The sequence below is a fragment of the Acomys minous genome (assembly GCF_964271855.1).
Source record: "Acomys minous genome assembly, chromosome: 11".
Classification (NCBI taxonomy): domain Eukaryota; kingdom Metazoa; phylum Chordata; class Mammalia; order Rodentia; family Muridae; genus Acomys; species Acomys minous.
In genome coordinates, this window is record NC_140492.1 from 72,885,390 (window position 1) to 72,907,658 (window position 22,269).

Genomic DNA, 22,269 nt, shown 5'->3' on the forward strand with positions numbered 1-22,269 from the left:
TGGGAGGCAGAGGCAGGCGGATCACTATGAGTTCCAGGACAGCCTGATCTACAAAGTGAGTCCAGGACAGCCAAGGCTACACAGAGAAACCCTGTTTCAAAAAACCAAAGGGGAGGGAGATAGGTTTATTATTTATACAGTATTGTGCCTGCACACCAGAAGAGAACACCGGATCTCATTATAGATGGTTGTGAGCCACCATATGGTTGCTGAGAATTGCACTCAGAACCTTTGGAAGAACAGACACTGCTCTTAACCTCTGAGCCATCTCTTCAGCCTACCAACATTTATATATTTTCCTTAATAGATGCAGAAACTACCCTGATCATCAGGATTCCATCATTTAGAGGAGTATAGGTGGAGACCCTGAAGACCATGCTGTGGATCTTTGAGCCACCCTGCCTTGAGCTGAGCCAATAGTTTGGAGCAATACAGTATTCCTTCAGGCTCCCCAAGACTCAGGCCTGGCCCTGTCCTTGCTCTGGCTAGCAAGGCCAGGAGTTAAGGAGGCACATGGAGAGTATAAACAATATAAGGCTTTTTCTGATTTCTTTTCTTCCCTACTGCTGGGGATCATCCCTGTACAGGCTAAGCAAGGACTGTCTGTACCACTCACTGAGTTGCATCCCCAGCCTGAATAGAACCATTTTCTATGAGTTGAAATGTAGGTACAGTGTTTGCTGTACATAGTCTGGGGCTGAGACAGAAAACATTGCTGCAACCATGGGCAGAGGCTTCCTTCAACTACAGAGTGAATGACCCTTGTCTGGCACAGGAACTGTGGAATTTTAAGACACAGTGAGCATCCTTGCCTGTGGCCTCCAAGACAAGAAAGGAAGAAAACCAAAGAATATCTGGGCAGGCTGTTTGGCTGTGCTATGTCTCAGCTGGCTTTAGCCATGTCTTTGGCACTGTGTGAGGGTTCCTAGTATAGTGAGTGCTTGACTTTACACTCAAGACAGTAAACACACAGAGGTGTGATCATGGAGGAAGGGACAGAGTATCTGGGACAAGCCAGAGCCCAGGACTATGCTTGTACCATGTATCTGTCAGCAGCCAATGCTTATCACAGGGGGGCTACTGTTGTGCACTTCTGTGCCCCACTAGACCCTTATGCTCCTGCTTTGGGTTCCTAGGAGACTTCTGACAAGAGTGTGATAGAGCTACAGCAGTATGCCAAGAAGAACAGGCCCAACCTTCACATCCTGAGCAAGCTGCAAGAGGAGATGAAGAGGCTGGCTGCAGAACGGGTGATTATCTCCCTTCCTCACCCCTTTCCCAGGCTTCCTAACTCCCTACCTGCTAAACTCACCATCTCTCCCCACCTACCCCCCCCCCCCTTCAGTCCCCTGCACTGTTTCTGCCCATCTCACAGTTCTTGGGTCATTGAGATTGCTGGGCCAGCTCTTTCCTTGTAGTTGGATCCTAGGAGCCCATTTCTGACCCTTGACTCTGGAGATATTCAATCCTCCTTCCAGATGAGGTTGGCTTTCTTTAAGCTTTAGCATCAATGGTGCTTTCCTAGAATGACCTTATTATTAGTCTGGTTAGAGAGCAGACAAGCCAGCCTTTTAGTGACTAAAGGTTCCTATTTGGGGTCAAGTATTTGAAGGCAAGGATTGTGTGCTGGCTTTGCACTCAGTAACTCAAAAACAATCATAAGCCTGGGTAGAACTTAGTCTTGATGAAGCTTCCTAAAACTACCATAGGTGCCTTATCCCAGGGGGCTCTGTTACTGACATTGTTACCTGGCCTCAGGAAATATCTTATTGTCATTCACACCCCTAGACCACCTAGGTTGGGAGCCTTTCTGGCTCTGGTGGCATGGCCCAGGTATGAACACAAACTCGGAGGACAAAGTGTCTGTTGCTAGTTGCCTTTCTACTGTTCTCAGGTGAGATGAGCCTTGTCTGATGGAGTAAGCAGAATTTGCTAGTTTGACTGTCCTGGAAAATTAGTTGTGGGCAATTAGTGTGTCAAGGCAATGAGCCCAAGACATAGTTCTATTTGTAGGGAAATTTCCTGGGCTTTTGGACAAGAAAGCAAGGCTAGGATTATATTCACCATGGAGGGGATCCCAGCTTGTTGTAAATTCTTCCATTCTGGGTATCTCTAGATTGCCAGGGAAGCATCAGCACATGGGAGTATACCCTGGCATTCTGAGGAGACCCTCTGGCCTGGCCAAACCCAGCCTGCTCCCTCTACCTTCCCTCCTACCAAGCTATCACAAGCATTTGTGCTCTTGGAATTGAGGGCCTTCCACCTTTACACCCCTGTGAACCTCTTTGCTGATCCTACCTCTACCATCATTGGCCTCTATTCTTCAGGAGGAGACTCGGAAGAAGCCCAAGATGTCAATTGTAGCATCTGCCCAGCCTGGTGGTGAGCCCTTGTGTACAGTGGATGTATGAGGTAGGCAGCATCGGCCAACAGTGCTACCCAGGAGACCCTCAGCCACACATCATCACTCTGCAGCACCAGGCCTCCAACCTAAGTTTCTTCCCTGTGGCAGTGTCTAGGCTCTGGCTCTTCCACATGGAGACAGCTGTGACCACATAGTACACACGAAAAGAAGCAGTTCTGGAAAAGCTGCTCTCAATGTGACTGGATATATAACGATCAGCTAAAGTAACTGCACAAGTGGAAGCTGATAGACAGCTGTAGTTCCTGCTTGTACGTATCTGCTGCGAACTGTTTTTATGAAGGTTTTCATTAATTTTAGTACACTATATGCACTGACAAGAAGTAATACTTCGTTAATGGATGAGATGCCCAGGTTTTATAGCTTTGGCTAGCCTGTGATGCCAGGTAGCCCCTTTGCTCATGGTTCCTTTGTGGAGCCACTAAGACCTGGCCAGAAGGTGCAGGTATCCTGTCCTGTAGTATTACCTGCTTTGTGTGTTTCCCATTTTCCTCTGAAAAGGTTATAACAAAGGAATAATTCAGGCTATTTTGGCTTAAAATAAAACAGGATTTCAGTACCAGAACTACTCTTCAGAGATTGCACAGTGAAGATACTGAACTGTCAAGATACTGATTGTTAATCTGGTTGACCCTTGGGGATACAGTCTACTTTTTTGATGAAGCCTTTTGGGTGGGTGGGTGGGGGTTGGAGACAGGGTTTCTCTGTGTAGCCTTGGCTGTCCTTGACTCACTTTGTAGACCAGGCTGGCCTCAAACTCACAGAGATCCACCTGCCTCTGCCTCCTGAGTGCCGGGCTTTGATGAAGTCTTAATGCTCTTATAGTTGTCTTCTGGATACTGAAGCTCCCACCTTAGATAAACTCTAGCAAGTTTTTTACAAAAATTTTTGCACAGCCAAGCCCATCTATTCATCAATTTTTAAAGCTTTTATGATGTTTTAGAATTTGGAAAGAATGAAAGATTTAGAATCATGCATTTCCACAGATGGACTTCAGTGTAATCCATCACTAATCAAGAGCTGGCATTGTACATGACAAGTAGTTATGGCTTCTCTGGATCTCAAGAGTAGCTGCTCTTATGTTCTGTGTGTCTCTCGCCTATACATGAAGATACATGGATGGCATGTGTTGTCAGATAAGATGGCCTTTGAGAGCTTCCCAACAGCACATTCCTCCTCCCTAATCACCTGTGTTACAGCATTTAACTTCTCTGTTAATCTTGGCAAAAAGATCGTCAATCAAGTTGCTAGAATTGGACACTTGATTCTTTTTTGCCTCCAGTCGTCTGACTGGCCATGGCCCTAATAGATTTGCCATTGAGAAAGCCTTGAGCATATGGTCACAAACACAGGCACTATCAATAACAGGTGCTGTCACATTCTTCTGGTCTCCCCTGCCCTCCCTGTCTCTTACAGGTGGGTGAGTCCTATATGTACAGCCGTGCTACAAGGCTGGGAGCCTGTGTTGATGCTGCTTCTGTGTACTGGCCGTGGCTATAGGGTGCACTCTGATGGTCTGAACACATAAAACTGTCCAAAAGGGAACGGCTGGATTCTTTCTTCTGATGGGAGTGAGTGCCAGGACTGTCCTGGAGTCAATGGTGTTTTTAAGTGCCTTGGTGGACACACCTAACCCCATGTGAACTCAGCATAGATGTGTGTTCAGCCATCCTCAATGCTCCCCTGGAATACTTGTTAGTACCTGGTCCTAAAATCTGGCTCTGGACTAAATTTAAGCAAGCCCTGGCATTCCATTAAGCATAAGGTGAAACAGGCATAGAAGCACACACTTCTGATCTGCATAGAAATACTATCTTTTGTTTTGTTTTTGTTGTTTTTTTCGAGACAGGGTCTCTCTATGTAGCCTTGGCTGTCCTGGACTCACTTTGTAGACCAGGCTGGCCTCGAACTCACAGCGATCCGCCTGCCTCTGCCTCCCAAGTGCGCCACCACTGCCCAGCTAGAGATACTATGTTTTGTTTTCTGATACAGGGTTTCTCTGTATAACCTTAGCTCTCCTGGACTTGCTTTGCAGACCAGGCTGGCCTTGAACTCACAGCGATCTACCTGCCCGGCAGAGATGCCATCTTAAAACAAGGAAGCACAAGGTGCTAGCAGAGGAGTTGAATATGAAAGCTCTTGATGTTCAAGGTCATCTGGAAACTAAATTAAATCTGAGAGTCCTTCCTGCCTTTCAGAAAGGGTTGGCCAGGCCTAGGCAGACTGATGTATTCTGATGCCCTACTCTGATATACCTTAGTAGGTGGTAGTAGGAATGAGTCAAGGCTCTGGCTGTCAATACAGAAACATCAGCAATTGTTTATTCTAGAGTATGCTTATCCCATTATGGGACAACACAGTGTTTACACTCCTTGAACCAACTTAGGTAGGTATCATGCCCCACCACTGTTTGCTTGGTCATCCTCTGCTTACTAGGGAACTCTAAGGAACTCCCCAGCTTTTGTCCTGTGCTTCTTCCCAGGATTTAAGATGAGAGGGAGGTTTCTGTTTCCTGTGGATTTGTATCAGGATTTCTTGGGGTTTGAAGGTCTTGATTCTCCAGGGCTCCTATGCCATTGGGGTGTTGTTCCATCCTCTCAAACAGGATAAGCATCTCACAGTGTGGAGTCTGTGGGAACAGGTCCACAGCCACAGCCTTGACAGGATGGAATGGGAGGCCTTTCACTCGGTTTGATGGGGCCCTGCAGAGGCTGTGGTGGAAAGGAGGTAGCAATATTAGCCCCACAAAAGTTGCTGTAGGTAGCAGATTAACTGCCCATCTGTTTGTATCTTCCTCCCTACCCCCAGCACTTACTCCACAAAGTTGCCCATGGCTGCCCGGGGGTTACAGGAAACATACAAGAGCCGCTTGATGTTCTCAGCTCTCCGGATGGCCAGAATCACCTTGGAATCTAACAAGGCACAGAGGGGCTAGTTTCTCCAAATGGTTGACTACCCAGTATAGCTTTTTTCTCTATTATTACTGCCTCCCGAAGTGGAAGCCACTCACGTAGGCCAGCTCGTGGTGGGTCTAGAACAGCTACAAGTTGCTGGGAAGATAGTCTGCTCACCAAGCCTGGCACCAGATCCTCAGCCCTGCCACAATGGAACTCAACGTTGCTCAGCTCTAAAGAGAGTTCATAGTTGTCAGTAGGTGCTGGGCTTGGCACTAGGAGCACACAGGCCAAAAAAGCTTCCTTCTCCAGCCTGAGGACCCCTCAGCACCCCCAGAAAGGCCCTCACAACCTCAAGTGCAATAATAAAAGCACACAGCAGAGCTTACTGCCTGCAGAAGGTCTCACCGTTGGTGAGGGCGTTCACACGGGCATCCTCCACAGCCTCCTGGCACAGCTCTATCCCAACTACTCTCTTCACCTTCTAAAATGGAGAGATAGATAAGCCCCACTGCCCTGCTTGCCTGGGAAAGGAAGAGCAGCACAATTGGCTGTATCTGGGACAGGGTAGTAGCCAGCCTCAGCCTTTAGGTTCATGATAGCAGTCAGAGAGGGAGATGTCCTTACCTAGGACTAGGAGGCTTACCGGGGCCAGGGCCAGGCCTATGGTGCCAGTGCCACAGCACACATCGAGCACAGTACTGCCCCCATCCAGCTGGGCCCATTCCTGGATGACTGTGTAGAGCACCTCAGCTGCAGGTGTGTTTACCTGGAGGTTAGTTAGCCATAGTGTACTCCAGCATAGGCTAGCACCCCACCTTGCTTGGATCCCTACTTGAGATGCCAACAGCCTTGTCCACTCTTGGCTTTTAAAAACCAAATCCTTACAACAGTGGACCCCCCCCATCAGTGGGGTGCTTTACCCCTGACTTTACTTCCTTCAGGCCAGCTGAGTGACTACATACTTTATGCTAGAGACCTTGGACTCTTTCTCCCCATCCATCCCCATGAGGTTTTCCACAATAAGAACAGCTCAAATGCCAAGGACCACCACATATATCGATCAGTGGCAAATATCCCTTTCCTATCTTCATTCTGGGGCCCCTATTACCTGAATGTTCTCTATAAATCTTTTTAAGCCTAATTACTTGCTGCCTTCCCTTTTCTCTGTGTGTCTCTGTGTTCAGAAGGGGTAGGTTACCTGGAAAAATGCATGAGGAGAGATGCGGAAGGTCAGCCCTAGCAGGTCCTCCTGGATGCACTGATCACCAGCCATGTGCTCCAGGGGAAGGCCTTCTTGGCTGGGAGTCTTTCTAAGGAGAGGAAGCAGATCTGTCAGGGTCACTGGCCTGTCTGGCCCCTCCTGCCCCCACCTAGGCTCCTTACCTCTGTCCTTCCTCCACAAAGTAGAGGGAGGTCACCCCACTGGTCTTGCCTGGCCCCTCCATGAAATGGTTCACCAGGGATGCCTTTAATCCTGCCATGTCCTCAGAGCTCAGTTTCTGTAGTAAAGGATACACAAGCACATCAGGCTATGCAAAAGCCACCTACAGTAGACACTTGCCCCAACAGGACCACCACCTGTGACCTGGGGATGGAAGTAGGCAATGGCCATGGCCTGTCCTCGGCGGCTGGTACGAACAGTCAGTTGCTTCCAGTGGCCTGTATATGTCTCAGGGTCATATGCCAAATATGGTGTGGACCTGAAGAAACCACAATTGTCTGAGCACTCAGTAAGTGCCTGTCTATCCTGTGGTACCCTTCCCCCCCCCCCCCCCCCCACTGCCAGAGCAGAACCCACACCCTCTAATCTCAGATGGATTGGGGGACTTCCCAGGAGCCCAGCCCCAGGCCAGGTTCCCACCGGATGAATTCCTGGAAGGCCTTCACCACCTGCTTTGTGGCCTCTGGAATGTGCACAGTGTCAAAAGGGGCTGCAACAGCGCATGTTCCACCCTTATACTTGCCAAGACGGCAGCCAACAGTGTTGTTCTCTCCATCTACCCCAACTCCAACCAGAAACTCACATTTATTACGATATTCGGTCTGCAAGAGACAAGATGGCAAAGAGGCAGCCAGCTCTCAACCTTGACTGCCCAGTACTGGAAGAAATACCACAGTGAACAAGAGACCCAGGTTTGCCCAAGGGGTAGCAGGCAAAACAAGGCTTACTGCTGGTTTATCAAGCACCAGGAAGAAATGAAAAGCAAGAAAAATGTCAACAAAGGAAAGCTAGAAAACAGGATGATGGACTGGCCCAGTGTATATGCCTAATATATGAGGCCCCAGGCTTTACCCCAGCACTCTGACAACGCCAAACAAGGACATCCTCCCCCTCCTCACATACAGAATGTCACTTAGCCAGCCTAACCTGCTGGGGTGATGGCTTGACTCCCTCCAGTGGGCAACAAGCTTTATTGTGCTGTTGTCTCTGTGTGAGCAGCCAGGGTAGCAGGGCGCGGTTAGTGTTGCCAATTTCCCTGCAGGATGAAGCACATCTTGGTTGGACTTAACACTTCCCCACCACACTGGGCAATTCCCTTGAGGCCTCACTATCCTGCAGGCCTTAATAACCAGCGCCTTGGTTGACCACTTTAGGCTAGTGGTCCTGAACTTACTAATGCAGTGTGTGACCTTTTAATACAGTTAATGATGTTGTGGTGAAACCCAACCATAAAATTACTGCCATTGCTATTTTACAAGTGTAGCTTTGCTAGTGTTATGAATCCTAATGTAAACGTATCTTCAGCTGGCTTTAGGTAACCTAAGACTCGGTGACCACAGGTTGAAAGCCTGACTTAAACCCTGTGTGTCCTTAATAGCCTACAGGGCTTCTTGGTGGAGCAGGCCAAGAGCAAACACCTAGCTCTGCTCTGGATGTCAGTGCCACACTCACTTGGCCAGTTTCTGTAGCACCCGCTCACATTCCAGTCGCTTCTGCTCCAGCTGCTCAGTGTAGGGCACTGTCCAAAGAGGAGTTACCACATCAGCAATCTGCATTGCAGGTGGCTCACTATCACCTTCCTGCCGCCTCTTCCTAGCCATGGGATCAGCCTTGGGTCGCGCCAGGCGAACGCTGAGTGGGCGGCCTTTCCAGAGAGCGCCGTGCAGTACTCGCAAGGCCTTGTCTCGTTCAGCCCCGCTGCGAAACGTTACAAAGGCACATGGTGGTTGTCCAAAGAGTTTGATTTTGTGCGACTGTAGGCCAAAACGGCCCAAAAACCGCCGCACGTCACTGAAGCTGGCGTGGCGAGGCACATTTTGCAGCTCCAGTTTAAAGATCTCTGAGGTGAACAAATCATCCCTTATGTAGCTGTAGAGGCCAGGCTGAGGTCCAAGCCCTGCAGCTGGTCCAGGCCCCTCCTCCTCTTGCCGTTCAGGGGCAGCAGGGCTGTGTGCTGCACCGGCATCCGGGCCGCAGTCCTCCATGTGCTCCCGAACCTGTGTGGGGACCGACGGGCCAGGCTGAAGGCTCTACTGCCCGAGGCTGCACGACTGCCTCGGCCCTGCTCGCCCAGCCGCTGCCAAATGCCCACTAGTGCACACCACACCCAGCCTTGCCCAAACGCGCGTCTTTCTACTTTTGAGACCCAATTCTCCTTCATCCTATCTTTGATTCTACAGTAATGAACGCAACCCCACCTCTGCCCACCCCGTCCACATCTCCTGCATGGCTCCCTTTGCTTTACTTCCGTATCCAGCTTCTCACTCATCGCCTGGCTCATCTGTTGTCTGGACCCGGGAGCTCACGAGGACCACCACCTAGGCCTCACACACGAGGTGCTCGGGAGTTCGGGGCGACGCCGTGAGAGTACACCACCGTAATGCAGGAGACTCGGAGCTGAGACCACACGCCTCGCCCGCCTGTAGTCGGCTCGTGCACACTAGCCGCGCCTCATTTCTCTGAGGGCCTGGCTTCCGGTGACGTCACCGCCACGCGCCGAGTCCAGACTGATCCTTGCACACACACACACCCGCCTCACGCTGGCGTCAAAGGGACTCACAACTTGCAGACGGAAGTGCGCGCGTGGGTCGCCGGGAGAGCGCGTTCACCGGGCTGAGACGCGGCCGGGCATGCGCCGCGGGCGTTTTGGCGGGAAGCGCGGGGCGGGCCGGACAATGAATGTCCGCCGTCAGAGCCAATAAAGCTGCACTGGTTTTGAATCACTGCGCGTTTCCCGCCGCTAAGGTCAGGGGTCAGGGTTCGGGTCGGGGGGCGGAGGGAAGAGCGGACGGGCGGGAGACGCCGGCGCCAGACGCGGAGGAAAGGAGCTGCGACTAGCCGCCCAGAGGCCGCCGAGCCCGCGACGCCTGAGCCAGTCGAGCCGCCGTCGCCGCGCCCCCATGGCGGCCGCCAAGGTACGGCGAGGCCCGGGTGGGGCAGGGAAGGCCGGCGGCAAGGGCCGCTATGGGCGGCCACGTGGGCGGCCCGCGCCTGGGCCGCCAACCCTCGCCGGCCTGCGGCTTCCTGGCATGGCGAGGCGCCGGGACCTGGGGGGGCTCGAGGTCTTTGGGGGATCTGGGCGTGAGAACTGCGGGCCAGGACTCGGGTCTCAGGGGCTGCGGGGCGGCGCGTGACCTTGTGGTGTGCGGAAGAGCAGCCATCGTCACACCGGGCTCCCGGCTTCATCTGGGGACCTGGCAGGCGGCCGGCTTCCTTCTCCATGGCCCCCTGTGATCTTCCCACTAGCTTTGGCTAAGCCGTCTAAGAGATGCCCCCAGACCCCCTCATTCATTCGGTCATTACGGCTGTCGGTGGCGGAAGCTCGCGTTCCAGCGCGGCTTACGGACAGTAGACGCGCGGAGTCAGGGCGGGGGCGGCTTTGTTGGTGGCTCGCGTGTCGGCCGCAGCTTAGCCGCAGTGCTGAGAAACCGAACGTAGGGCTTCTGTCGAGTTGGGTAGTGAGTGTAGTAGGGTTTTTCTGTATTACCAACGCACGCGATCGTGTCTGATTTTAAGCCCGCATGCTTTTGTAATTCTCCAGGTTGGGCCAGAATCTTAGATCTTATTTGTAATTGTAACACTTAGCTTCTTTTAGCTTAAATGTTAAAGCTTGGATAAAGTTGCTGGAGGGGTTGTAAATTCGTGTAAATGCTAGTAGTCCCAAAGCAATTTCTCTTCCTAGTAAACTAACAAGTGCTTGGGTAATCTTCAATAGAAACTGGTACGTCCACTCTTCATTTTGAGGTTATCATATTCTTCACATCGTGGACATTATTTCACTTTACAGAGGAGGAAATTTCTCCCAAGCTACTTTGCCAAGGACTTTGCTGGGCATATGTACCTGGTGTGTGGCGTCAAAAATCCATTGTCTTGTCGCATGCTAGCCTGTGATTTTTGTAATGCTGGTTGTAAGTGCAATCTGATGGTGTGAAAGACTGACGACTTAATTTCCAGTTTAGGGAGAGGCTGCTAAAGCCTGTCTTCGCTTTCCAGGTGCCATTTGAGATTGGTAGTGCCCACTGTGCGCCAAGTCCACCAGCTAACAGAATCGCTTCTCACCCTTTCTGCACAGGACAGTCATGAGGACCATGATACCTCCACAGAGAATGCAGATGAGTCCAACCATGACCCCCAATTCGAGCCTATAGTTTCTCTTCCTGAGCAAGAAATTAAAACACTGGAGGAAGATGAAGAGGAACTTTTTAAGATGTAAGTCTGCCCTGGTGTCCCAGGGAAGTACCTTTAGATAGGCTGAGACAGAAAGACGAGCCCAATAGGAAGCAGGTCTCCGTGGGGCGTTTCTTTCAAAACTTGCAATACCCAACAACCACAGTTGGGCCACTTATGTTTTCCTCTTTGCTTTCTGGAGGAGCCATTCAAGCTAGGAACTCTGTCTCCTGTACTGTTTCTCTTGTGCTCGGGTTTAAGCCCTAGTGATAATTAATGGCATAACCTCTTTGTGATTTCTATCTGGACCTGCACAGAATTATATGTTGGCTGGGCACATTTTGATTTCTGTGAGTTTGGTGGGTTGGCTGTAAAACTAACTTTGATTCTCCTGACTTAATTGTCCTCTGTTTGCTAACTTGGGCCTAGTCCTGGAAGTTTCTAGCTTTCATATAATCTAATCTAGACCTAGAATGTTGTGAGCCTCTGATTCTTACTGCTAAGGTAACTCGCCCTTTCTAGTTTTTCCTGCGCTCTAGATGGCTGGTTTAACTCAGCTGCTCCGCCTCAGACGCTTCTAGTTAACTGATTGAATCTGACTTCTCTCTCAGCCTCTGACTGAACTGCTTTGGTTGGCCTCAGACTAACTCTAGCAATCTGGCTCCTCGTTGTCTGTCTTATCCTGTCTCTCCCTGTGTCTAGCTTGTTCTCTCTCCAGCGTCTCTCTGTAAAAACTGCCTCTGAATTCCACAAAGTAGACTATTAAAAACAACTCTACTGCGCTGCCTCTCAGCTCACTCTTAGCCAAACTGCCTGAGCAGCACTCAGCTCTGCATGCCTCTGTCTCTTGAGTGCAGGGATTAAGGGCGTGTACCACGGTGCCTGGACCTAAGCTTTTCTTTACCTAAAACTTGGCATGTTCCAGGCTGGCCTTGAAGTTAAGAGGTCTGCTTGGGATTAAAGGTGTGTCTGTATCCCAGTGTGGCCATATTTCTGGATTAAAATTCCTCTGTACTTGGCCCAGCTTGATAAAGGCTTTTTTGTTTTTTGTGTGTGTGTGTTTTTGAGACAGGGTTTCTCTGTAACAAACTTGGCTATCCTGGATTAGCATTGTAGACAAGGCTGGCCTTGGTCGAACTCACAGATCTGTCTCCCGAGTGCTGGGATTACAGGCATGCACCACCACGCCAGGTGCTAAAGGCTGTTTGAAGAAAGGCCTGCAGTTTTGTGGTGACTAGTCTTACATTGAAAATTCAACATCTTTAGTTTTGGTCTGCCAAAACCTTTGCCTGTTGCTCCTGCTGCCTTGTTGGTCAATCATATGAAATGTGTTCTGTCACCTGTGTGTCTCCACAGTGAACTTCACCTTTCCTCCAAAAATTAGGAATTCTACCAGGCTGTGGTGGCTCACACCTTTAATCCCAGGACTTGGCGTGTAGATTTCTGTGGGTTCTAGGTCAGCCAGGACTACATAGTGGGTGGGGCCTCCCTTTGTTGAACAGGTAGTCTTTCCCCCTTGCTTTGTTTTCTGTTGTCTTAATTGAGTATCCTTAAAGATTGAAGTTTGTTTATGTGTGTGGGTGTTTTGCCTATATGGATGTCTACACAATGTGCAGCCTGGTGCCCAAGGAGGCCAGAAGAAAACAGTGGATCCCTGGGGACTAGAGTTACAGACGGTTGTGAGTTGCCATTTGGTACTCTGGAAGAACAGCGGTGCTCTTAACTGAGCCTTCTCGCTAGCCTGAGGCTCAAGTCTGAGGTCTGAGAGCATCGTGCTAGCATATCTCACGGACCCCAGTCTCTTTAGTGTGGTGCTGTACGTACTGTGTAATAAAATCAAGGGAACTTGCTAATGTCAATCTTTGTTATACATGCTAGTGCCGTTGTTTGGCCTCCGTCCTCATGGCTTCATCTAATCCTCTTTACCTTCTAAAGGACACATTTTCAAATACTGTTAACATGAATTTGGTATACAAGAACTAGACACAATCAAACCACAGCAAACAAAAAGTCTGTGCATGCCTCATGCTCTGAATTGCACAAAATGGCAGTGGAAGTGGCTTAGTTACCAAAGTTGCTTTTTAAGGAACTACAGCGGTAGTTGTGTAAATTTTGGTTTTTCTATTTTGTTTTACTGTCCTGATTGAACGCTAGGCAGGTACTATACCACTAAGCTGTTTCTCCAACCTCTTTTTCTTCCACTTTAAATTTTATACACTTGGTCTTTAATCTGTAAGCCAAGATAGCAGAGCACAGGCTATCTTGTATCTGGTTTTACCTCACAGCAGATACTGGCGTGTTGTCTATGTTTAGCATAGTTGGGCAGTGGGTTCAGGTACATCCTAGCAAAGGTTGTCCTGTTTCCTCTGGTATACCTCCTTTCAGGTATGTCTAAGAAGTCAGATAAAGGTTCGTCAGCTCTGAAGTGGGAGGGAGGCCTGCCAAGGAGAGCCATAAGTACCTTTGTACTCCCTAGAAGGGGGGAGGGGCGGCACTGTAGCTCTATTCCACAGCCTGGGGTGGGTAGTGTCCCCCTGAGTTATGTGGTACTTGACCCTAAAAGAACTCCTGGTCTTGTGCCTTTATATCAGGGCCTTTAGGCCTTCTCTTAAGGAATTAAGTGAAGACATTCTCTCTCCCTTGACAAGACTGAGTTTGGAGGGGAGCAGAGGAAGGGCCCTGGAGATTATGGAAGGTTTCTCCTGACAGGAAGTTGGTGCTTGCACCTGTGGAGGATGGTGTCCCTAAAGCTTTGTGTGGTTATAGGGCACCCATGTGGTGTGACTGGGTTACCCTGCTCTCTGGAGCTTCTTTACCTGCTCTGGGCCGTGGATCTCCTGGGAAGATCATTTGCTGTGAATCTGGAATTTGTTGGATTTTTGTGCTCCCCTGGGTTATAATTTGCTTAGTAATTCCGACACCCAAAGGTCTTAGAAGAAGATTGTTGGTGAGGACACAGTGTTCAACATACCCTTATGTTCAGTGCTCAGAGAACAGGTGTTCTTTTAGGGTAATTGGTCCAGATGTGAGTTCCCTGTCTAAATGTTCCCTTATTGACTTTTCTCACAGGCGAGCAAAGCTGTTCCGGTTTGCTTCAGAAAATGACCTGCCAGAGTGGAAGGAGCGAGGCACTGGAGATGTCAAGCTCCTGAAGCATAAGGAGAAAGGGACCATCCGCCTTCTCATGAGGAGGGACAAGACCTTGAAGATATGCGCCAACCACTACAGTAGGTGGTCTTACAGCTCTTTATGCCCAACAGTTTTTAGCAGCTGGTTACCAGGGTAGGGGGGTGTATTTGTGATGTTTATTGAATTTAGGAGTATTTTTCAAGGCTAGGTGTGGTGGTGCGCGCCTTTAATCCCAACACCCAGGAGGGAGAGGCAGGTGTATTGAGGCTGGCTTGGTCTACAGAGTAAGTTCCAAAACAGCCAGGGCCACACAGAGAAACCCTGTCTCCAAAACAAACAAGAGGGAGTCAAACAAGCCTCTGAACTGTGACAGTGAGGCTTACAGAATGTAGGCTGTGGGCAGGATAGTCCTAGAGCAGATAGAGACCTTCAGGCTAGACTTGGCCGGTGGTGTAGCAGGTGCGTGTTTGTTATCTGGGCAAGTTGGAGGTGTCTGGTGGCAAAGCTGCGGGCTTTCTGCTTTCTGATATGTTATGCCCCTCTGAGTGTTCCCTGGGGTGATGCAGGAAGGGAATGGGGCTGAAAGAAGGTGAGTGAGCGGGGCTCTTGGGGCTGTTGGCGACGTATGGCCCAGGGTGTCTAGAGAGTCTCAACAAGCCCCCCTTCCCTCCTGTTTGTCTCAGGCTATTTAGGTCCATCCATCTTGGGCTGCTCTTTATCCTGGTGGAGCCCCCTAGTGCAAAAGTCTGCATTTTATAAACTTGAGGACTTGGGGTGGGGGTTGGAGGTGTGCAAAGAACAACTTTGTGGAATCTGTTCTTTCCTTAGCATCTTTACATGAATTCTGGAATCAAACTTGAATCTCTGGGCTTGTGTAGCTAGCCCTTTTATCTACTGAATGCATTTTTGTCTTTCCTGTGTGTGCACATGTGCCATGGCTGTGGCAGTTAAAAAGGACAGCTTGTAGGGACTGGTTCTCCCCTGTGGTTCTGGGGCTGTAGGCAGCCTTTACTGAGACAGCTGCAGCCCTGCGTCTACCTTCTGTAGCGGGCAGGAACTTCCATCCTGGGTGCAAAGGCAGACTGCAGGTAAGGTCAGGGTGGTGGGGCTTACCAGGGCCTGAGAAAGCCCTCAACCCTCCCTACCCCACAGCTGCCTCAGTCCCTGTTTGGAGCATTTCGTTGGGAGGCTCAAGCTGCTCCCAAAGCCTGGCTCTGCTCCTGAGTGGCCTCTGCAAACCTCCCCACCTGGGTGGAGTTCCTTGTCTCCTGTGCCTCACAAGCCCTAGTGGTTGTGGGTCAGGGTTGGGCATTGTCTTAGTCACATGGCGCCCCTCGGAAGGGAGCCATGGGAGCTTGCTTATGTTTCAGAGGGTTCACCCACTATCACGTTAGGAAGCAGACAGGCATGGCCCTAGAGCAGCTGCTGAGGGAGAGAGAGCAGCAGCCAGACACTGGGCCTGGAATTAACTTTTGAAACCTCAGAGCCCACCCCAGTGACGAGCCTCCTTCAACAAAGCTGCACCCACTCCAGCAGGGCTCCGCCTCCTAATCCTTTCAGATAGTTGAACTGAGAGCCAAGCATGCAAATGAGGGGCATTCTCATTCAAACCACTTAGGCTTCCGTTGAGGTACAGGGAAAGTGAGGCTGAGACCACTGTTGGGATGCTCAGATCTCTGAGCTCCAGCTGTCATGTGTAGTCAGGCTGGTGCATGGTTCTCATTGGAATCCTGGAGGTACTGCCAAGGGTGCGGGGACCGGTGGCTGGGCATAGACAGCAGTGAGTGGTTTTCTAGAAGAGCAGGCTTTCAGTGGGGGACAGCTATCTGTCAGTTCCCCCTTGGTTTTGTAGGATCTGAGGGATTCAGAATAAACACGTTATGAGCCATGGGTTATCTTCCATGACATGCTAGCATCTGTTATGGGATTCTGGTATCCACTGCTACATTCTAAGGTCTTCCTAAGGGTAAAGTAGTGGGCCAAGTTTTCAGGCTCCTTTGCCGCTGTGTTTCCAATTTAGTCAGTCATTTCATGCTGGCACGGGCATGTGTTTGCAGCTATGTGTTGGTCACCCTTAGGAAGCTTTGGGCCTGGGTGGCTACCCGTAACACAGCAGGAGGCAGAGCCTGTGCTTCAGGGTCCTGATTTTAAGCAGATGTGGTTTGTGTGGCCTGTATTTTAAATTCCTTCCCAGTGGCAGACATAAGCAATGTCTACATTTCTCCTAAGGTCCCAATGAGAAATCAAGGTGTGATTCTGCCAAAGTTTACTTTGGGAACCAGGGAGTTGATTAGTCTTTCTTAAAAGGCAAAGGTGAGAGGTTTTTAACATACCTGTACCTGGAAAATGTTGCCCTACCAGGGATGATGGCTTCTCCTCTCCATAGGTAGAGCCCCTCTCCCCTAGTCTTTCCGAGCCTAATAGTCTAGCCAGCCCTGGAGGAGGGCACATGCGGTTAGGACAGAGTTGCACAGGATCAGTGGCAGGAAGTAGATGAATACTCAGGGTCTCTGGCTTTGAGGGTTATAAACAGTCAAGCCCGGCTGGGATCATTTGGAAGGAGGCATAGTTAGTTGAACTCCCCTTGCTTGGCTCATAATCAGGTACAACAGCCTGGATCTTGGATCCGAGACTCCATGTTGACTCTTGTGGGTCCCTCACTTGGTGAGCATGTTGCTCTGGATGGTTTGCCCCAGGGTCCTGCTCTCCTCACAGACTTCTTCTGTCCCCTAGTCACACCGATGATGGAGCTGAAGCCAAATGCTGGCAGTGACCGCGCCTGGGTCTGGAATACCCACGCCGACTTTGCTGATGAGTGCCCCAAGCCTGAGCTGCTTGCCATCCGCTTCCTAAATGCTGAGAGTAAGCAGAACTTGCCCAGCTGTGGGCCACCTCCTGGGTAGCTGCTGCTTTTGGGGGAATTGACATTGACCCAAACCATGCAGAGCCTGCTGTGTGAAATTCTAGAGGTCCGTATAAACAGTTGTTGCATCCAGTTGACTCCTATCAGGCGTGTGGAACCAGAGACACACCCTAGAGTTTCCTCCTGCTGCTGCTTGGTTTCTGGTTCCTCAAGACTGGGACACTGGTGTACCCTACAGACGCTTAGGCACCTGTACTAGCAAAGACTGCAGAGATGGGCAAGCCCTGGCTGATCTCTCTTCCATGGGGGAATCTTTCTCGTCTGAATTGCCACAAACTGTGCCCTGGGGATCATGGAGAGTCAGCAAGCACCATGGCAAATGCCCCAGTGGCTGGTGCTCTTGTAAAAGTGAGCCTTGCCCTTGTTTCAGGAGTATAGCGTGTATCTGGTAGCCCTTCCAACATGAGTAGAGCCTGTGGCAAGAAGGGCCTTGACTCTTGATTTTTCTGAACACAGTTGCTGGTCTCGCTGCAGGTGTTAGATAGTCAGAGGCTGCCATTGGGGCTAGGCTTGGTGGCACACGCCTTTTAATCCCAGCACGTGGGAGACAGGCAGGTAGATCTTGTGCGTTCCAGGACAGCCAGGGGTATGTAGGGAGATCCTGTCTAGAAGAAGTTGCCATTGGGGGCTGAGAGTTGGCTCTTCAGACTTCAGCATCTAGTCACTCTACTCTGAGAACTTTCAGACACAGTCTCTTCTCTTTCTACAGATGCACAAAAGTTCAAAACAAAGTTTGAAGAATGCAGGAAAGAGATTGAAGAGAGAGAAAAGAAAGGTGACATGGAGCCCCTGGGGATGTTGAGGGTGGGTGGGTGGTGTAGCTTCCTTGCAGATTCACTCTGCACTTGGCTGCAACTCCAGTCTGGTGCTTTTTCCGTCTGCCAAAGAAACATTCCGGGGTGCTGTGGCTGCCTCTGCCTGTCAGAGGCAATGCAGCTGCCTGGGGACACAGCCTGACTCCTTGGAGGCTTTGACCTCATGTTGGCCTCAGCATTTGTGGTCAGTTTCAGGTACAGAGCTGAGTCACAGCTCTTCGGAACCCACCAGGGGTGAAAGGACTTTTAAGATATTCCTCACTTGTTCAAAGAATTCTATTTCCTGTTCCTCTGAGGCAGATGGGGCCTGGGTTAGTAAGTGACACATCACTGAGTAACTTAGTAGGTACCACCAGCAGCTTGCTGGGGCTTCTTGGGTCCATCTGGGGAAGAGCTGTGGTGATACTAAGGTTGAGCCTGCACTGGGTGTGTGGCAAGGGCAGTGTAGTTAACAGCCAGTTCTCTGTTGTCTTATTGCAGGACCAGGCAAAAATGATAATGCTGAAAACGTGGCTGAGAAGCTGGAAGCCCTTTCTGTGAAGGAGGCCAGAGATGAGGCTGAAGAGAAGTCTGAGGAGAAGCAATGAATCACTGTCCTTTTCCTTTCTTTTTCTTTTTAAAAATTTGCCCCACCTTTTAAGGCTTGTTTTTATTCTGTTTTGTTTTTACAAGGGATTTTATAAAGAACTGAATTCCAACCTTCAGGTTGTTTTTTATTTTTATTTTTTTCTTTCCCAGTTTTGACACCATCGAACATGACTTCAGAAATCCATTCCCCAGTCATGAAAATGTACTGTGCTAACTTTCTTTTCCATAGTGGAAACACTTATTTATAGTCATCAAAAATAGTGAATAAAAAATGCCTTTGAAAACCTGGATCAGCTGGCAAGGTTGTGTGGGGTGGTGAGAATGTCTGCACACTGTGTGTGGGGTGGCAGCATTCAGTCCAAGGTGCGCTGCTTCCCTGCTGCTGGAACTGTTGCTTTGTGCTGTTGTGTGGGTGGCTGTGTGTGTGTAATAAAGCAGCTAAACAGATCTGGCTATAGGAAAAATTTGGTTGGCTCGGTGAAGGAAAGGCCACCATGAAGGGGTATATTCATTCTAGTACTGTGTCAGTGTGGCTATGGCTAGCCCCACACCTTTCTGTTGGAAACCATCAGTTACAAACACTTGTTCCTCTTGCCGTGGGTCTGAGTTCAGTTTTAAGCACCCATATCAGGCTGACCATAATTAAGCTCCAGGGAACTCGACACCTCTCCACCTGCTCAGGTAGTGTGTGCAAGTGGCACACACACAAGGAAGGTCTGATCTGATGTGTTTTGGGCTGACGTGGCCATCAGGAGCTTCACTAGCCCTGCCTTTCACAGGATACAAGCTAAGCCATGCGGGGACTTAATTGCAGAATGATAACAGGAAGTGGTCACTAGCTAAATGCCATTAACACCTAGCAGAGGTGCTTTAGAGTATGGATATTTACTTGTTGCTGTTTGGTCTCCATCTGTCAGTTTGTATCTTCTTACTGGCCCTGTTATGTCTGACCTGTCCTTTGCAGAGTGTGCTTACAAATACAGCTTTATTTATGTACTTATTTAGTTGGTTTTTCAAGACAGGGTTTCTCACCAGGCATCATGGTATATGCCTTTAATCCCAGTACTCAGGAGGCAGAGAAGGCAGATCTATTTGAGGCCAGCCTGGTCTACAAAGTCCATGACAGCTAAGGCTACACAGAGAAACCCTGACTCAAAAAACAAACCCAAACAAGAGACAGTTTGTCTGTGTAGTCCTGGCTGTCCTTCAAAGTAAGTTTTCACAGTGACATGTCCATATTGATGGATTCTATCCATGCCCACACCACCTGCTCCAGAAGTCTCTTTTCATAACCCCAGATGGTCTGCCAACTACGGGCTGCCTCTTGGTTTTCTCCATCCTAGGAAGAGATTTGTACGTGTAGTGAGACCTGATGCACTGGAATTGTGAAAGTGACCACAGGTGGCCTTCTGTGTATTAAATGGACTGTCCATGGACTTGACCTTGCTCAGGGGAAGCCATAGACAGACATTTAGGTACACCTTTAAACAGTGCAAAATAACCTTTATCTTGAGTTGTAACAGAAATGAACCTTTTGGGTGGGAGAGATGTTGCCAGAGAGGGGTATGTGTGTGTGTGTAGGACCAAGAGATGTTGCCAAAGTGTGTGTGTGTGTGTAGGACCGAGGTGTGTTGCCAGAGGGTGTGTGTGTGTGTGTGTCTAGGACTTCATCAAGTAGAAAGTTCCCGTGTCTAGAGTTTGGCATTCCCTCCCCCACCCCCCACCTCCATGTATCTGGCAGTGGAGCAGAATGGCTGTGGTAGCCCCCATACACCACATAAATCTGGAGTCAGACCCAGAAGGGTTCCTTCCATTCTATGAATTCAGAAAGGCCCTTCCCGACTGGCTAGGGGACACCTGTCCTATGCTCAGGTTGTATTCTGGTGTACATTCAAGGAAGTGGCTTGTTGACGCTTCTAGAAGGCATAGCTGAAAGGAAGACATGCATTGGTACAAGTCTGAGTGCGCTGTTGACAACAGTTTGAAGGACATCAACAAGTTACTGAAGCTATCCAGCCTGGCATGGTAGGCAGAGGCTGCGCAAAATGGGACCAGGTCTTAACAAGTGTTAGGCTGTAAGAAATACGCTAGCACCCTCTTATCCATGGGGGAGGGTACCAAGCCCTCTGTGTATGATGTTTGTTACTTTGTATACGTACCTATGGTACCTTTGTAAGGTAGGCACAGTGGGCACAGTAATGAAGGGAGACACACTCCAATGGAATCAAGTGGATATAGTCTAAATAGCTTATGTAGGTCTTAGCAACCTCAGCATTGGTTCTTTTCTAACTAAGTAGAACACTTTGTTTCACAGGGCCTCTGGCATCAATACTGTTGCACTTTGGGGATACTGAGACATAGTTAGGCTACCAAGTAGCAAATGAGTAGGAAGTTGGTTAGCTGAAGGAGTTCACATCCAAAACAGAGACAAGCATGATGGTACTGTTACTAATTTGTTGGTGGGGTTGAGGTAGTCTCATATAGCCTAGGCTGGCCCAGAACTGGCTATGTAGCTGAGGATAACCTTGAATTTAAGATCCTCCTAAATGCTGGTATCATGTACCTGTGCTTTAGTAGTGGCATTCTACCAACTGAGCTACGTCCTGACCCTTTTGTTTTTATGTAGCTTGGCTAGCCTGGAACTCACTATGTAGTCCAGGCTGGCCTCAAATTTGAGATCAATCTATCTCTGCCTCCCTGGTACTGCGATTAAAGGCATGAGCCATCACACCCAGCTTGTTTGGTTTTTGAGATGGGTTTCACTGTGTAGCCAAGGCTGGCCAGACTTGAACTGGGAAGCAGCCTACCAGCCTCGTCTTTCAAGAGCTGACATTACATGAGCTAACACACCCAGTAAAGTGTACACAAATCTGAATTATTTATTATTGAACTTTTTTTTATTTAACAATTTTGGACTGTGGGTAGCGAAAACATCAGGAATGCTACTTTATACCTGCATCTCAGGTCCCTCCACTGGGCTGACTGCCATTTTCCACTTCAGTTTCATTCCCTTTTCCCCTGTCCTGGGCTGTGGGTTCCATGGCTACTCTGGTAAAGAAGATCTGCCTGGGCCTCACAGTGCCCAAGCTCCCCGCTGCCTTGCCAGCCCCATTCAGGAAGAAAGGTACTATCATCACATGGGGGCCCTGCCCGCCCAGGACACCTCTGCCTAAATTCTACATTAAGCTGGGCGTGGTGGCGCACGCCTTTAATCCCAGCACTCGGGAGGCAGAGGTAGGCGGATCACTGTGTGTTCGAGGCCAGCCTGGTCTACAAAGTGAGTCCAGGATGGCCAAGGCTACACAGAGAGACCCTGTCTCGAAAAGCCAAAAAAAAAAAAAAAATCTACACTAAACAAAAGGCTCTCACACACCAGGCAAGCAGTCTTCCATGACCAGTGTTGGCTGTGTTCCTGCATGGGTGTGGCAGTGGAGCAGTGTGGCTGCTTGGTACCCTACATACAATATGAGCAGAACCAGTCCCAAAGGAACTCCGGAGTGAGGGAGCTGTGGTTCTGAGCTTTCTGTAGAAGTCCAGGTTCTAGTGGGGGCACATTTAGCTTTGCCTAGTGCAGAGGGCCAGCTGGCTATCACCTAAGAGCAGAAAGGAGTGTGTATCCACTCTGCTTGCCACTGGGCCCAAAGGTCACATCACTGCCAATCTTACCAATACTGGAAGAACTCTTGGTGACCCTGCTGTGCTGCATCTTCTGGCATGGACTGATCAACAGAACAGAAATGTGTTCTTGCTGTTGGAAAGCCGGTTCTGTATCAAGGCATCCAGCCTTGAGTTGTGGGCCTCCAGGCCAAGGAGCCCCAAGCCTGTGGCAGTGTTGCAGGCCTCTGGGTTTTGGCTATACAGAAGCACAGAACAGCAGCCAAGAGAAC

General features: G+C 49.7%; 3 protein-coding genes across 8 annotated transcripts in view; 2 read left to right on the forward strand and 1 right to left on the reverse strand.

The window, feature by feature from the left end:
* The window catches only part of DGCR8 (DGCR8 microprocessor complex subunit), a 40,878-nt gene extending 36,911 nt beyond the window's left edge, over nt 1–3,967 (forward strand). Inside the window, exons 13-15 of one of the 2 annotated variants that reach the window (XM_084802430.1) lie at nt 1,137–1,250; nt 2,328–2,412; nt 2,513–3,967. In XM_084802430.1, the coding sequence (XP_084658556.1) occupies nt 1,137–1,250; nt 2,328–2,411 (198 nt within the window). In that variant the 3' untranslated portion in view covers nt 2,412; nt 2,513–3,967. Of the gene's footprint in view, nt 1–1,136; nt 1,251–2,327 lie in introns of both variants that reach the window. The other variant, XM_084802429.1, reaches the window with a different exon arrangement.
* A 748-nt stretch (nt 3,968–4,715) lies between these two features.
* Nucleotides 4,716–9,311, reverse strand: TRMT2A (tRNA methyltransferase 2 homolog A). Of its 5 annotated transcripts, none has more exons than XM_084802435.1 (12): nt 9,026–9,311; nt 8,213–8,757; nt 7,688–7,796; nt 7,181–7,362; nt 6,905–7,019; nt 6,703–6,818; nt 6,518–6,629; nt 5,963–6,085; nt 5,725–5,800; nt 5,433–5,549; nt 5,238–5,334; nt 4,716–5,133 (listed from the first exon to the last, which is right to left on the reverse strand). In XM_084802435.1, the coding sequence occupies exons 2-12, from the start codon at nt 8,743–8,745 to the stop codon at nt 4,908–4,910; spliced, it is 1,806 nt and encodes a 601-aa protein (XP_084658561.1). In that variant the 5' UTR covers nt 8,746–8,757; nt 9,026–9,311; the 3' UTR covers nt 4,716–4,907. The 5 variants fall into 5 exon arrangements, with proteins under 5 accessions (XP_084658561.1, XP_084658558.1, XP_084658560.1 ...); XM_084802432.1 differs by having other exon boundaries at nt 9,006–9,311; XM_084802434.1 differs by having other exon boundaries at nt 9,001–9,311.
* Nucleotides 9,312–9,517: 206 nt separating this feature from the next.
* Nucleotides 9,518–18,672, forward strand: RANBP1 (RAN binding protein 1). The gene is made up of 6 exons (XM_084802467.1): nt 9,518–9,675; nt 10,833–10,969; nt 13,997–14,154; nt 16,790–16,918; nt 17,689–17,754; nt 18,275–18,672. Exons 1-6 carry the CDS (start codon nt 9,661–9,663, stop codon nt 18,379–18,381), a joined length of 612 nt encoding a protein of 203 aa, XP_084658593.1. The 5' UTR covers nt 9,518–9,660; the 3' UTR covers nt 18,382–18,672.
* The last annotated feature ends 3,597 nt before the right edge of the window (nt 18,673–22,269 follow it).

Bases quoted from the DNA above. Each gene is read 5' to 3' on its own strand.
- TRMT2A (XM_084802432.1), bottom strand. From the start codon at position 9,041: ATGAGCCAGGCGATGAGTGAGAAGCTGGATACGGAA. The intron at 6,086-6,517 runs GTAACCTACCCC...ACTAACCTCCAG, and splicing joins CTCCTCATGCATTTTTCCAG to GTAAACACACCTGCAGCTGA. The intron at 5,801-5,962 runs GTAAGCCTCCTA...TCTCCATTTTAG, and splicing joins TAGGCCTGGCCCTGGCCCCG to AAGGTGAAGAGAGTAGTTGG.
- RANBP1 (XM_084802467.1), top strand. The intron at 14,155-16,789 runs GTAGGTGGTCTT...TCTGTCCCCTAG, and splicing joins GATATGCGCCAACCACTACA to TCACACCGATGATGGAGCTG. The intron at 16,919-17,688 runs GTAAGCAGAACT...CTCTTTCTACAG, and splicing joins CCGCTTCCTAAATGCTGAGA to ATGCACAAAAGTTCAAAACA.